Source organism: Lentinula edodes (assembly GCF_021015755.1).
Source record: "Lentinula edodes strain Le(Bin) 0899 ss11 chromosome Unknown C8R40scaffold_15, whole genome shotgun sequence".
NCBI lineage: Eukaryota > Fungi > Basidiomycota > Agaricomycetes > Agaricales > Omphalotaceae > Lentinula > Lentinula edodes.
The window spans coordinates 656,213-669,950 of record NW_025764321.1 but is presented as its reverse complement, the minus strand read 5'-3'; the positions used below and the strand labels follow the sequence as shown (position 1 = coordinate 669,950).

Below are 13,738 nucleotides of genomic sequence, written 5' to 3'. Positions count from 1 at the left end.
TTCTTCTGTAATTCAGCTCTAAGGGAATATACTGTGCCTGCATCATTGAATTCCAAATTCTCTCATCTTTGTGCGCCTCTGGGAAATGCACTTCATTAGGAATGTAATCCGAAAAGCCCTGAAGAGCCTTCACCTGCCTGTATAAGCTGACTCTACAAACGATCAAGGAAAGTGTGACTTGCGGCGAGACTCTCCTGTAACTCTATAGTTTGGGGCCGCTCTCATTAGCCCCAAAGCATGAACAAGCTCATTCGGCAGTCTCTGCACCTGGAAAAGCGGTAACTCTCGGTAAGTTGTCAACCTATATCTGTTCGTTGGAATTCAAATGCAGCGGGAGTAGTATGTATGTACCGTATCTGCTATTACTTATGATGTGGAATTGTGACAAACAGCGAAAAACAGTGAGATCGTGACTTCTTGAAGATGATTCCCCAGTTTTGAAGATGAGGGGACGCATGCAAGGCAATGCAAGTTTATATGTGGCCCTCATTTGTTCCTTATTAGTCTTTCCGTACGGTCCGGAGAAAATGTGTGCTTTAATCATAGCAGAACCCGCTATAGTATTCTCATTGGCATATAGTCAACTGATATTGTGTGCCTCAAGTTCGGAACTTTTCTATGGATAGTATAGAAAGTTACATCGAGGTTCTATTTTTCAGATAAGAAGAACCCCCACTCGTGCCAGGTCGTTACTGTATGCACTACTAAGGAGGTTTCGCGAGGAATCCTCGTCGTTCTGAGATAGTACCGTTAGTACATCTCTTGAAGTTCTTAGTGTATGTGTTGCATTTCGAGAAGTCCCCGAATTGGGATCTTATGGTTACCGAGGTATGTATATATCGTAGGATTCACTCACGAATAATACAAGCAATTTTGAATGTGTCAAGGATCGGATTGGGTTACTGACCTCCAATTTTGCGGAATCGTATTTGGATATTTTGGAATGAAAGCCCTCACATCATCGAGACCCGTGAAGAGCATGGTAGATGTCGAACGCCAGGCGTAATTATTCAAGTCTTCAGAAAGGCTTCATAGGCTACATGTAAATCATCTTCACAGAGACTATTTTTGACGGACAGGCCCAAAGTTCCCTGCATGGTCGGACGATAACATCATGATGTATGTTTCAATGAGTATGTGCTGGTATGCAGTGGTGTCTATAAGGAACTCGTGTACGACCGATCGTCGAAAAAAATATTCTCCGCTATAGTGAGGGCTGCAAAAAACACGCCATCGCCATGATCAGGAAAGATCAGTAAGTAGTTTGTTTGCATCAGGGGTATAGCTTACGTAGGAATTAGAATGTTGAGAGAAGAAGGCGCCCCGAAATTCCAATGGCTGCATTTGAACTTTCCTTGACCGAAAGTATCTCACCCAAGAACGGCCAAGAACCAATGGTAGATTCTTTTCATTTCAAATAAGTAGATGTGTTTAGTTACTTTGTGCATCCGGGAAGGGAGGGATGGCAGGCTGCGGTGTCAGGCTAATACTGTCAGTGTGGTCAGAAAGAGTGTGACATACCTTGGGCTAGCAAATTGTTGCACACCTGATAAGGACAGTGACACTAACAAATGATCATGTTCCGTGGTCTAGTATTGAAGATGTGACACCCGACTGGCGAGAGGAAATCATAGATTCAAATGACTCCGAGATCGAGAAATGAACCCACTTATACCATTCCACCAGCCAAAACACAAAACCCGGGACCGCTGGTGCACTATGATCACGCTATGGCTACGTGGGTTTTGGCTTGCAGGTTGAAGGAGAAGTGGACTTGGTCTTTCCTGGCGGCCTGTCTTCCATTTACAGGCAGAGTGTGGAAGTACCTTGACTATATATTTTCACTATTTTGCAGCCACTATTGTGAGTCCAAGCACTGCCCCCAGCATTTCACATACACGTATTAAAAGGTATTAAAAAAACCCTAAGATGATGGTGACTCACCAGGTCTCACCTTTAGCTATACCATCCCAAACGGGAATATGACCTAGAACCGAGGAATGAAGAGGTGCGATGGACAAGATACACACCTAGTCGCCCCGGCTCTCTAGCACTTAGACTTACCTACTTGCGATTAATAAATAGTTCTTTTTAAAAAAACGAATGATCTATGTACGGTAGCCACAAACCTGGGCGCTAAAGCACTAAGTGTTTTGGCGCTCATTACTTCCACGTGGGTTTACTCAAGCATTTGTAGACGAGAGGTTGACTCTGAAATCAGCATCCAAGTCTCCTCAAGCTCAAAAAAGTGAGAATCTTTCTCTATCTTGCTCAAAGACGCCCAGATACTGCCCCAGGATGTTACTGGGATGCCATTCCTGGAACTTGGAAGAAATTGGTTTGGTTTGGGAGCTGGATTGTGGACTTGGGGAACAGATGTCACAATAATTGTGTTTCGATTTTCTCATTCCGGACCTTTGAACATATCCCAACCGTTTGCTCACGCCTTCCATAGGATAATATGGGTCGGGTTATTCGTGCACAGAGAAGGTCGCATGCCATCGTATGTATATCTTTAATAATCAACCCAATGTAATCCGATTTCCTGACAATATTCAAACAGTTTAAATCCCATACCCATCATAACAAAGCTCCAGCCCAGCTGAGGAAACTGGATTATGCTGAACGAAACGGCTACATCCGTGGAATAGTAAAAGAGATCATACACGACGCTGGACGGTAAGTCTACTTTTTTTTGTGAATTCTTGTCGGATAATTGAAGAAAATTATAGTGGCGCCCCTCTTGCCCGTGTAGTATTCCGCGACCCCTACCGATACAAGCTTCGCAAAGAGACCTTCATCGCCACGGAGGGTCTTCACACTGGTGCTTTTGTTTACTGTGGAAAGAAGGCACAACTTGTCGTTGGAAACGTCCTCCCCATCTCGCAATGCCCTGAGGGTACCATTGTCTGCAATGTCGAAGAGAAAGTCGGCGATCGGGGTGCTTTAGCTCGGACGTCTGGCAACTACGCAACCGTCATTGGACACTCTCCCGATGACAACAAGACGAGAATCAGGCTACCATCTGGCGCGAAGAAGACTATCTCAGGTGGAGCTCGCGCTACCGTCGGTATTGTTGCCGGGGGTGGACGTATCGACAAGCCTTTGCTGAAGGCCGGTAGGGCATTCCACAAATACAAAGCTAAGCGTTACAAGTATGCTTTTCCGTCAATAGATTCAAGAAATGATTGTTAATGTCGAATTTACAGCTGGCCTCGTACTCGTGGTGTCGCTATGAACCCCGTCGACCATCCTCATGGTGGTGGTAACCATCAGCACATTGGTAAAGCCTCCACCATGGCTCGCTCTGCTGTTCCGGGTCAGAAAGTCGGTCTTATCGCCGCTCGCCGGGTATGTTGTCACCATCTTGTTCTATTAATTCACCGTTGCTCATCATTTATTCCTTAAGACTGGTCTGTTGCGTGGTACCGTCAAGGTCAAGGAGGTGTAGGTGGATGGGTGTCTGTTACGTCATTATACTTCTCATGTCATTCACTACTTCGCAAAATATGTATGCATTTATGGCAATACCTATGCTCTCTGTGCTCTGCTTTTAAGTGACTCACCTGAACGCAGACAAAGCAAACGTTAGGCAGATATCAGTGCTTGGAGAATTCTCTACTCAACAAATATTTGCCGACCCCAACCCTAATGCAATATGAATCCTAAGAATTGGAGCTATCCACCACACATAATGACCACAACCGAAATAAACAAAAGCCTAGCTGGCCATGGAGTGGAGAGGAGAAATATGAAATATGCATGTATTGATGTGTAATGAATGGATAAGAATGTATCCGAAAACTGCCCAAGCCCAACGTGTATTATGCTGAGAAGTTAAGAGGAAGTGAAAAAGATGGCCAGTGTACATTGAGATGATAGAAATTGAATGACGATAGGATAAGCATAGACAACTCAGAATTTACACGCCTGTTACTAGAGCTTCTTTTTGCTCGAAGGGATTTGAATGCGCCAGAACTGGGCAACCCTCTGACAGATCAGGAAAAGCCACAGTAGCTCGATCCATCCAAAGGCCGCCCAATCCCGTCATGGCGGCACCACCACAGAATCCTCACGCACGTTACCACTTTGGGTATATAGCTCTATGCATCCTCCGGGAACGTTCAATTCCAACCTCAGGTTAGCTGCGTCTTGGGTGTCCGCAACCTTACTCTTCTCGTCGTCCCCCATTGTTGCCGGAAGCAAAGGAGAACCGGGCGTAGCTGGTGTGGTTGGAGAGGGTGAACGTGACACTGAAGAAGCTAAAAAGTCGTTAAACTAGAAAACCATTGAAAGGATAATGAGACATACTAGATCCGCTTTCACGAACATTATCTGAGGAAGCCACTTCGCCACTCTTCAAACGGAAGATATCACCTTGTTTCAGCGTGCTAGTCGAAGCGTTGGGATCAAATCTCGGTCTATTGCTAATAAAACCTTGAACAAATAGTGAGCATATTATAGAGAAAGACAAGAACTAAATCGAGGAGAAAGCAACACACCATTTAAGTTCTCCGAAGACGGCGGTTGCAAAGAAGATGATATACCGGTGGCAGCAGACGGGGGACAAACCGTAGTAGGCGTTGATTCATCTGGGAGATTTTGAGAATCATGTTGCTCAGGAGATTTGAGACCGAGGTGCGCACGAAAAGAGATCACAGCCGACGCCTGAGGAGGACTCCACATAGCAGATGAGGTACCAGAACGAGGTGAAGGACTCTGAGCTGGAGCAGATGTAGGCGAGGGCACATGTGTAGTGGGTAGCACAGCAGGAGACTTCGGGGCAGGAGGGGAGGGAGGTGTCTTCCGGCCCTTGGGTACATGTAAGCGGTCAGCAATGTTTTTGGCCTGATCGGTTTGCGTCTTAACAGCTTCCGTGGTCATATCGGCATACATTGAAAGAGCTTTGATGGATCCCCACTCTATCAACTTGTTGTTTAGCCACTGCAACGAGACCGGCTTGGTCAGAAAATCATTGCATCCTGCTGCGAGAGCAGCAATACGATCACTTTGTAGAGATGAGGCTGTCAAAGCCACAATGATGACCGAAGAACGATAAGGTGAAGCAGCAGAGGTTCTCGAGTCTGTATCGTCTGATAGTGCAGAAAACAGTTCCTCCAATTCAACAGACGGAGATGGTTGTATGTAACCGGAATTGACCCTCTCAATGTTACGAATCGCTCGTGTCGCGTCAATCCCGTCCATAACTGGCATTTGAATATCCATCTGCGATTAAATCAGCTACAGCACCAATCAACTTGCCGATAAGAATTTACCAATATTAAATGAAACTCTCCAGTCTTCCACTTTTCTACTGCTTCTTTGCCGTTCGACGCGACGTCGTACTTGATTTTATTCTTCTTCATGAAGGTCGAAAGGATAGTGCGATTGATAGGATTATCTGTTACTTGGAGTTAGTTGGAAGCCCTGAAAAGCGTGAATTTCATACCATCGACAATCAAAACACTGATAGGTGGAACTATGTTTCCTTCGGCGGGAGACTTGCCCTTCTTACCAGTCACTATGGGAGATAAACCTTTGCTATCCAATTTCGAGCGTCGAGTATTTCGGATTGCAGTCGAGTCAACTAGTGGCGAGCCGGGGGGCGAGACATGTAACATTCCTTTCCGTGAACCAAAATCGATACTAGTTTTCCTAGGAGTTTGCGGCTCTGAATGAGGAGCCTCGGACGTATCGGTATGCGGCGACATAGTGCTTCTCGAGTTTTGGCGAGACGGAATTTGAACATTCACTCTAATCCCACTAGAACGCGGAGAGGACTCTGCAGAAGCTGCATGATCTAGATGCAAAGAAGAGAATGTGACCGGAGGTCCTTCGACTGACGATGAAGATCGTCTCGTTCCTGACACAACAGAAAGATGTCCACGATCTCTCTCCATTCCATAACTAGAGAACATATTCGTTTTCTCCGCACGAGGTGAAAAGAATATTCCGGTCGGTTGGCCATCGGGACTCTGGAGAATGACTCCCGCGCGCGCAGTATCACCAAGCTTCACCGAGGTCTCTCCAAGTCTAGAAACAGTCTCCGAGAAGTACTCTGAAGACTCCTGCATGCTCAACGGCGACGGTGGAAGATTGACATGATTTTCAAGAATGTTGTTGACGGACCTCGATGACCGGTCCGAATTGGAACGGGAGCCCGAAGGACGGTGAACAGAAGGTGTCCTTGGACTGCCACTGTGGTGATGTTGTGGCGAAAAGAAAGAACCGCCTCCGATCGTATATGGACTGTTTGGAGTTGTAGCGATAGGCGAAAAGAATGGATCGACAACGGGTTTGGTTACCGCGGTGTGAAGTAGCGTCAAAAAACGCCGGGGACCAGCAGGTTTCGGTACAACCATGATCTCCGGGAGGGGCAATAATGTACCTCTATACGAATTGAGCACAGACTGCACTACATCTTTCGTCACTTTATAGTTTGCAAGACTGGTGAAATGCAAGATAACGACCGGGGCAGCGTTTGCACCCGCAGACATACGAACGACTTGGGGAGACGATCGAGGTCGATGGTGTGCAGCAAGTGATGGTCGTTTCCTGGAATTTAAATGCAGAGGATATACCTGTTCTTCTTTGATAGCCTGAACACGATCCTTAAGAATATTCACGTCATCATCAATGAAGATGAAAGAAGCAGGTTGAGATTTGGGTTGTTGTGGAAGTTCCATTTTCGGGGGTATGCCAGAAGGCATGTAGCCTTCGATATTCGATGTCGCAGTAGGACTTGGAGGTTGCTCAAGAGCATTTTCCACACCGCCTTCTGACGGAATGTGACTGACATCCATACCCCAAGCGGTCAGATAGCTCGTCAGATGATGGGCAAAAGATCCCTTTGAGCTAGCGTACAGATGTACCTTTTTCCCCTTGAGGCTGTCAACAAATGTTGAGAGTTGCTCAAGTGTAGGTTCACTAGTGGAAATGCTATTATCTTCAGTAACGGTGGCGGGTGTTTGCTGGGGCGATATCCCGCCATCGAGGACGAACGACAATCGGCAACTATGCCCTATCTTCAGGGGGCCATCAAAACTCGGTTTGTATTCCGATAAGGTGGCGCCAACTGTAACCAATAGTCGCCGGAGATTGAGGGATGTAAACGAAGGTTCGTGTCGTGAGAGGCCCTCCGAAGTGCTGGCAGGTGAAAACCTGTGGAATATTTCTATTGTGCAATGAAACGGGCCTTCGCCTTCCAAATGCAAGGCAGTGGACCTCAGCACGTCGGCGTCAACAGAGTCAGAAGATGAAGAATTTTGTCTTCGGGTAGATGGTGAACGATTAACGAAAAGGCCAATTTCGATGGTGTCGCCTCTCTGGCATGTGGTAAGGACCTGAGTTATGAGCTACATAGAATGTGGGTCAGTAGCAGAGATGGATTCGAGCGCAGCTTACTAGTGACAGAAGATAACGCATTCCGGATTCATCCCCCCGTACCCATACATGCCTTAAAGCCACATCTCCATGAAACAACACTAAATCTACACCCACCTGAGCAGCAGATGCACTTAGCGCATCACCGGTGCACTGCAAAAGCTCTCCAATGTCGAAATCATCGTGTTTCTTGGAAGAAGAGGACGGTGGCGTACTTTCCGAATGCTGCTTTTCCGCAGCAAATTCGACCATGTTTGCAGCAATGTAATTTAGATTCTTCATGGCAGTGAACATGGCCGACATGGACGGCGTCGGAACAGACAAAGCGCATGCAGAGAACTGTTCCTTTGCAGGATCTAAGAGTTGTGCAGGGCTGATTTGAAGCATCGTTTGAATGACCGTTTGCACCGAATCAGCGAGTTCAAGAGACAACTCGGTGAACGGGTGCGATTGCGGTGAGACGGGCTCGGAATGAATGGGTTTCATCAGCGAAGATAATGAAGATCTGTGAGGGTGTTTCAAATGGCCAAGTTGTGAGGGAAGTGGAAGAGAGAAGGCACGGGAAAAACGAGGATGATTCTGTATTGGTGGGCCTGGTAGAATTGGTCGTAGTCGAGGAATAGATGGTGAGTGATTGGCATCAAAGGTGTCTCCATTTTCCCTCTCTTGACCCGAGTCATCATCATCTGAACTGTCTCCTCCTGAATCCGAAGAGCTCAATGCTGGTCTGTCTGAAGAAGTTGGTGTCGAAATGGGTCGGCTCGGTTCAGATGGGGAGATTATGCTAAACTTATTGAACGGTGCCATGTCGAGGACGACGGCATCTTGCACCAAGTGCTCCCCATCGGCTTCCCCTGCCAATGAAGGTCCAGCCTCCGTTAATTTGCCTGAGTTCGAAGGTAGCATGACATTCAAAGCGCCCCAGGATGATCCGATAGGAGACTATGACAGCCAAGAAGATTCCACCGCGAACAGGTTTACTTTTTAAACCTTTCACCCAAGAAAAGTCGAAAGAGGTGCGAGGTCGGACAAAGAGGGAAGGAATAGAGTGAGCGCTTGGGCGCCTGGGCGCCTGATAATTACATAGACTAAATTCAAATGACGCCAAACAACAATCTCAGTTTTATGTTGTTAATTGTTAATGTATATTCTCAGCATTCTTTTGCTAGGTATGTAAAGAAAACAGCGTAAAGACTTTTTAGTACATATATCAGATCCCAGTTTCATATAAAGAGAACAGGAAGAAATATTCAGTAAGCATCATCAATAAGTCAGCTCGACATCGCCCTACGAACAGGAAGTAAGCGATTGAGATGTTCACCCGAAAGCCACAGATAAAACATACCTCGGCAACCAAGTCCATGTCATGGTAACTAACACGACGACCAGCAGCGGCTCGCGGATCTTCCTTTGCATCTGGCGGAGGCGGGGGCGGTGGACCGGCTGATACCTGACCACTAGTATTGCGTCGACGTACTCCGTTACTATTACCCGCATTCAAAGCCGAGTCCAACGCCGCAGGAGGTTTCGGCGGGAGACCCGCATTCGCAGGAATGTCAGCAACGAAGTTACTGATACGCTCACTCAGTCTTCGACTGTTGCTGTCGTCTCGTCGTTGAGAGAGGCTCGGAGGGTAGCCATCATATAAACCTTTGCCGTAGTCACCCCAGTAACCATTCCCAGGGGGTGGATAGCTTGCAGGAGGGTAAGGCATTCGTCCGTAATCGCCAAAAGCATTCATGGGCGTTTGAATGCCAAAAGCCTGTGGTGGAGCTTGCGTGCTATTGCCCACGACTGTTGGTGGGTGAACAAATGGCTGAATCCTGTGCGGGTCTAGAGCAAAGTTGTTGAAATATGGTATCTGTGTAGGTGGAGACACTCAATGAGTACATTAGATGCATCATTGCATGAAAAGATTGATATACATCTTCAAGGGATTTAACAAGCTCAGGATGCTTGTTCGCAATATGCTTCTCTACAAAAGACGTAGCTTTGAATAGCTTTTGACAGGTCCTGCACCGGAATTTTCCTTCATCCTCTTGCTTGATGTGAGGCTCAACTACTTTTGAAAGCTCTCTTACAGACAAAATTCATCACTCCACATGTTGAAAACATTCACGAACGGTAACACTCACTCATCGTAGCTCTTCCCTCCGTAATCTCGGGGGTCAACCCCATTGCGATTGATCAGAAGCGCAACTTTTTGATCCAACCAGTCAAGCCAACGATCATCTATTTATCATAAGCAACGATAGAAGATATGAATGATAGAAACATACCACCACGGTCATTTCTCCCTCTGGATTCCTTCTTTGGATCCTTCTCTGCAGCAAGTTTCTCATCATCTTCACCCTCAGTCGTTACTTTGGCCTCACTTGACGTCGATACCTTGGGCAATGGCTTCCTCACGTGTTTCAGGCACTTTCGCTGCAACTCTTCGAGGTGATCGGTAACAACAGAGCAGTAGTAACACGCGTGGTACGCAGCCCGCAAGTATGCAAGATACAGATCCAATGATACTTCAGTCTGAGGAGGAGATGATCTCATGAGTGGGGGAAAATGTCAAGAAAACGATCAATGGTACCCTTTTAGTTTCATACGCTTCCTCATTTCCAACATCCACCAATCCTTGATCTCTTAATTCCGCCATGACTTTCTCGATCCGTCGTTCGACGGCGTCTGACCCTCGTTCTTGAGGCTCTTCTTCTTCTTCAACGTCTACATCAGCAGTCTCGGGATTATTTTCTTCCATAGGAACATCGTCTGCTCCTTCAGGCTTAGGTTGCGTGTTATCTTTGCTTGGCTTGAACTTGCGTAAGACCGCGGCCTCCTCTTCAAGCAAGCCAGCGAGTATCTTTGTATTGGCAAGATCCTTCTCCATACGTTCAGGCCTACTAGCGACATCTGGTGTGACACGTATCTTGTTGACGAAAGGCTTCATGGTGTGAGATACATGCAACTTGAAGCCCTCGATCTACCAGTTATTTTAGCAAGCCGTGAGATTTGACAGGCCCAAAACTCTAGTACTCACTCTTCGGTCCTGCAACTCAGACATCACCACAGTCATGTCCGCATCTTCAGTGAACCGCAACCACCCTGCGCGATAGTAATTTCGTTTTTGTAATGGGTCACCAAGAGCAAGATAGACATAGCCAGGAATGGATTTGCACGACTAGAGAGCACATAAGTTGCAATATTGAATGAGCAGCAAGTAGAAAGCTCACATCTTCCAACTTTACGCGACCAATATCCGGAGGAATAGTTCGGATCATGACCTGATTACCCTCTGGTGGAACAGCAATTTCCTCAGCGTTGTTCCAACGCCTGTTATCACTAGCCGATTTCCCATTTGTGTCCGCCCCAACTTCATCTTCGGCATCCATGTGGAACGGAATATCATCGTCACCAGAAGGCTTCAAAGCTTCTCCAAGCCCATCAATGTGAAGTTCTTCCCCATTAGCATCCTTACTTCCAGTCGATTCATTCGCATCGACTGACTCATTCATGTCTGGGTCATATTTGCCCGTCTCGAGGTCGAGTAAGAACGTATTCAGTCTGCCTTTCCATCCTTCCTTTCTTACTCTCTGACGGAGCTTTTGGAACTCGGGAGCAGGATCGTACTTTTCCCAGAACCATGGAGATTTTTTATGATGCTCAAACATGGTGTGAAGCTACATTACAGAAACAAACCGATTCAGTATTATATACATCAGAACGTTTGAACAATGCAGAACAATAGAAATGAGCGAAAAGCGGGCTATAGGACGACGCACTGCTATCAGAACTTAAAATAAAAATAGACACGAACCTGATTCGCAGCAAAGTCCTTCTTGTATTTTTCCCATTTGGATCTGATGCCATTGCGTGGTTTTGAGCCGTCGCCTGCCTCTTGTTCAGCAGCCTTGTCAGCATTATCTTCGTCCGTGGCCTGGTTTGGGAAAAAGTATCGGAACCACTCTGCATACTGACGTAAGTTCGCTGGATAATCAAACGTGTGCGGGTCCGGGGGAGGACGGCGAGCGGGAAACTGTTGTGAATGTCCCCGTCTTGGTGAAGAATTGGCGTAACCTCGAGAATGAGCATCTATGAGGATGGTTAAATAAACTCATAACAAAAGACGATAATTCAAACCAAAGTCGTCATTGTAGCGAGGTCGCGGATCGTAACGGTCTCTCTCGTATGGAGAGGGCGAACGTCGTCGTTTTCTGCTGTCTAAAACAGTCGTTAGCACTTCAAACGCAACCAAGAAGTGTACATACAGTCATCAGGACTACGGCTCCTTCCTCTGCGCCCATAGTCAAACCCAGCTCTCTCTCTGTCATACGCAGCCCAGGCACGATCCTTGTCATAACCATCCCAGTCGCGAGCTCCTAGTTCAGGAGGGTATTCGTACACGTTTTTCGGTTGATATGGGCCTCTCGGTGAGCGCGAACGAGAGCGCCGAGAAGGAATGGGATAGGACATCCTTAATTCTTCAATAAAAGAGAAAAGAAAGAGAAGAGGAAGGGAAGGAAAGGCTTATCAGAGCCTGAGACGAGGAGAGGTCGAGCATAGTGAAGCACAGACCTATTACGGATCTCGAACACAGCGTACGGTTCAATACGCAGATGGTCGGGATGAAGAGGACAGGTAGTCGAAAGTTAGGATCACGTATAGTTTGAAACTCCGACGCCGACCCCGCCGCAGCGGCTAAACTAAATCTTACACCGTCTCGGCTTCAAAACTTCGACTTGCGTTTTTCTTGGGTCGATGTCTACTCGTAATAGGCCCCAGGAAGCTCTACCAGAACAATGTTCGGCTGGGTGCCCCAAAGTACGCTTTGGATTTGTATAGCACTGAAACCACACTGGAAAGGAACTCACCCCAGACTCACCCTAGACTCGAGCTGATCAGTGCTGATCCTTCCTAGCTGATCATCACCATCGAGTGTTGTCACAAAACGACTGCCAGCAAAACTCACGAACGTACCGATTACGCCCCACTATCTGAAATGGACGTACGAAACTTACCTTGATTAATCGAAGCACAATTTGCTGGGAGTTATCTAGTCCAGAGCAGTCGAACTGTTGCCTACTGTTGCAAATTTATCTATGCCGAGATAGAAATCATCTGAATCGGCTGTTGGAAATTTCAGCTTTTCACCTGAAGTTCGTAATCGTGGGTATACTAGCCATGCTCGCATGAAACGTAGTGAGGTACGTATTGTGACTTGCGAGACTGTTGTGCATTCCTTACCGAACCGATGCTGCAATCCAGTCCGAGAGAAGGCAGCAGAGCTGTCTTCTCAGAGGATAAGATAAGATGTGGCGATGAGAGCGGGCGCTTACCGCTTTTGAACTACGCTCTCATCGTCGAAACTCACTCAAGATCGTTTTGTGATCCCACCCTCCCTTCCCTCTTTCACTCAAGTGTCCAGTCTTCTGACAAAGACGCTCCAGGCTCAGCCAAACCGCTTTTCGTGTGTTTTCCCACCCGAGCGGGGCTGCGCCCCAGGCAAAACCTCATCCTCTAGTTAAGAGCACTCGTTAGTGCTCTCTACATTCCCCAGTGAGCTCGGTTGAGCGAATCTTATCTTATCAATAGATATGGCATGATTGACAAGCGATGACAATGGATAGAGCGCACGCTCCAAGCTCTCAATGCTGAGCTTCGTTTATCATGTTTATCGTGCAAAACTCTACCTATGGAGGCTGAACCCAGGTTGAGCCTTTGCCTTTGTTCACCCTTTTAGTCTATTCTTCATTGATCAGAATTCCTTCAAAAGAATACTGAAAACTCATTTTCTTGATTCGGAGTAGCACATGATCCAATCGAGAAGAACTTCGCTTCTGTTTCCCAAATGTTCAGAGGGGCAAGTCTGGAGTTAATTTATGATACTATCACAAACACGTCTTGATCAGGCTTTCGGAATTTCTCATTGAACTTCTCCGGCCGATTGTCCTCAATTACACTAAGGTTCCGGTCTCGATTCGTGATGGACTACTCGGAAGCGCAAGAATGCCTTTTTTTCTTTCCCCGCGCATGGTCCTCAAATTCCCGATTCGGCACTGATACGCCGTCGAGGACGCTATATAGGACCAGCGCTTCGAGCTCCCGAGCATGAAATATGTCACGGCTTGACCCAAATAGCGGCCTGAAACACACTATCTCACAATCAGTTGGGTAGAGATTCCGGGAGGCTTTCTTCATTACTTCGAGCAGTACATACACTTTCTCATATCGCTGCTACGTCCGAACTACACATGGACGTTAAGGAGGCAAGCACAAGGTCAGGGAGGACTCCATCTATCCGTCACCATCTTCGCTTTGTCGCTCAACCTGTGTATCCGGTGCTTGACAATCGAACGATGATAAA

The 13,738-nt window shown here is 46.9% G+C and overlaps 3 protein-coding genes across 3 annotated transcripts; 1 reads left to right on the top strand and 2 right to left on the bottom strand.

Moving 5' to 3' along the window:
• Window positions 1-2,461: 2,461 nt before the first annotated feature.
• On the top strand, window positions 2,462-3,451 carry C8R40DRAFT_1043982 (translation protein SH3-like domain-containing protein; the record flags this gene model as incomplete). The annotated part of the gene is made up of 5 exons (XM_046224201.1): window positions 2,462-2,503; window positions 2,564-2,679; window positions 2,733-3,155; window positions 3,210-3,351; window positions 3,410-3,451. 5 exons carry the CDS (start codon window positions 2,462-2,464, stop codon window positions 3,449-3,451), a joined length of 765 nt encoding a protein of 254 aa, XP_046087054.1.
• Window positions 3,452-3,945: 494 nt separating this feature from the next.
• On the bottom strand, window positions 3,946-8,488 carry C8R40DRAFT_171687 (uncharacterized protein). The gene is made up of 7 exons (XM_046234241.1): window positions 7,405-8,488; window positions 5,450-7,355; window positions 5,277-5,401; window positions 4,647-5,226; window positions 4,503-4,592; window positions 4,312-4,427; window positions 3,946-4,262 (listed from the first exon to the last, which is right to left on the bottom strand). The coding sequence occupies exons 1-6, from the start codon at window positions 8,287-8,289 to the stop codon at window positions 4,384-4,386; spliced, it is 3,630 nt and encodes a 1,209-aa protein (XP_046087053.1). The 5' UTR covers window positions 8,290-8,488; the 3' UTR covers window positions 3,946-4,262; window positions 4,312-4,383.
• Window positions 8,489-8,646: 158 nt separating this feature from the next.
• Window positions 8,647-11,847, bottom strand: C8R40DRAFT_1043713 (uncharacterized protein; the record flags this gene model as incomplete). Its single annotated transcript, XM_046224188.1, is given in 11 exon segments — window positions 8,647-8,670; window positions 8,729-9,244; window positions 9,309-9,459; window positions 9,519-9,615; window positions 9,669-9,909; window positions 9,968-10,357; window positions 10,415-10,555; window positions 10,608-11,054; window positions 11,192-11,487; window positions 11,503-11,591; window positions 11,639-11,847. 11 exon segments carry the CDS (start codon window positions 11,845-11,847, stop codon window positions 8,647-8,649), a joined length of 2,601 nt encoding a protein of 866 aa, XP_046087052.1.
• Window positions 11,848-13,738: the final 1,891 nt, after the last annotated feature.

Bases quoted from the DNA above. Each gene is read 5' to 3' on its own strand.
- C8R40DRAFT_171687 (XM_046234241.1), bottom strand. From the start codon at position 8,289: ATGCTACCTTCGAACTCAGGCAAATTAACGGAGGCTGGACCTTCATTG. The intron at 5,227-5,276 runs GTAAATTCTTAT...ATTTAATCGCAG, and splicing joins GAGAGTTTCATTTAATATTG to ATGGATATTCAAATGCCAGT. The intron at 4,593-4,646 runs GTGCGCACCTCG...AAAATCTCCCAG, and splicing joins GTCGGCTGTGATCTCTTTTC to ATGAATCAACGCCTACTACG.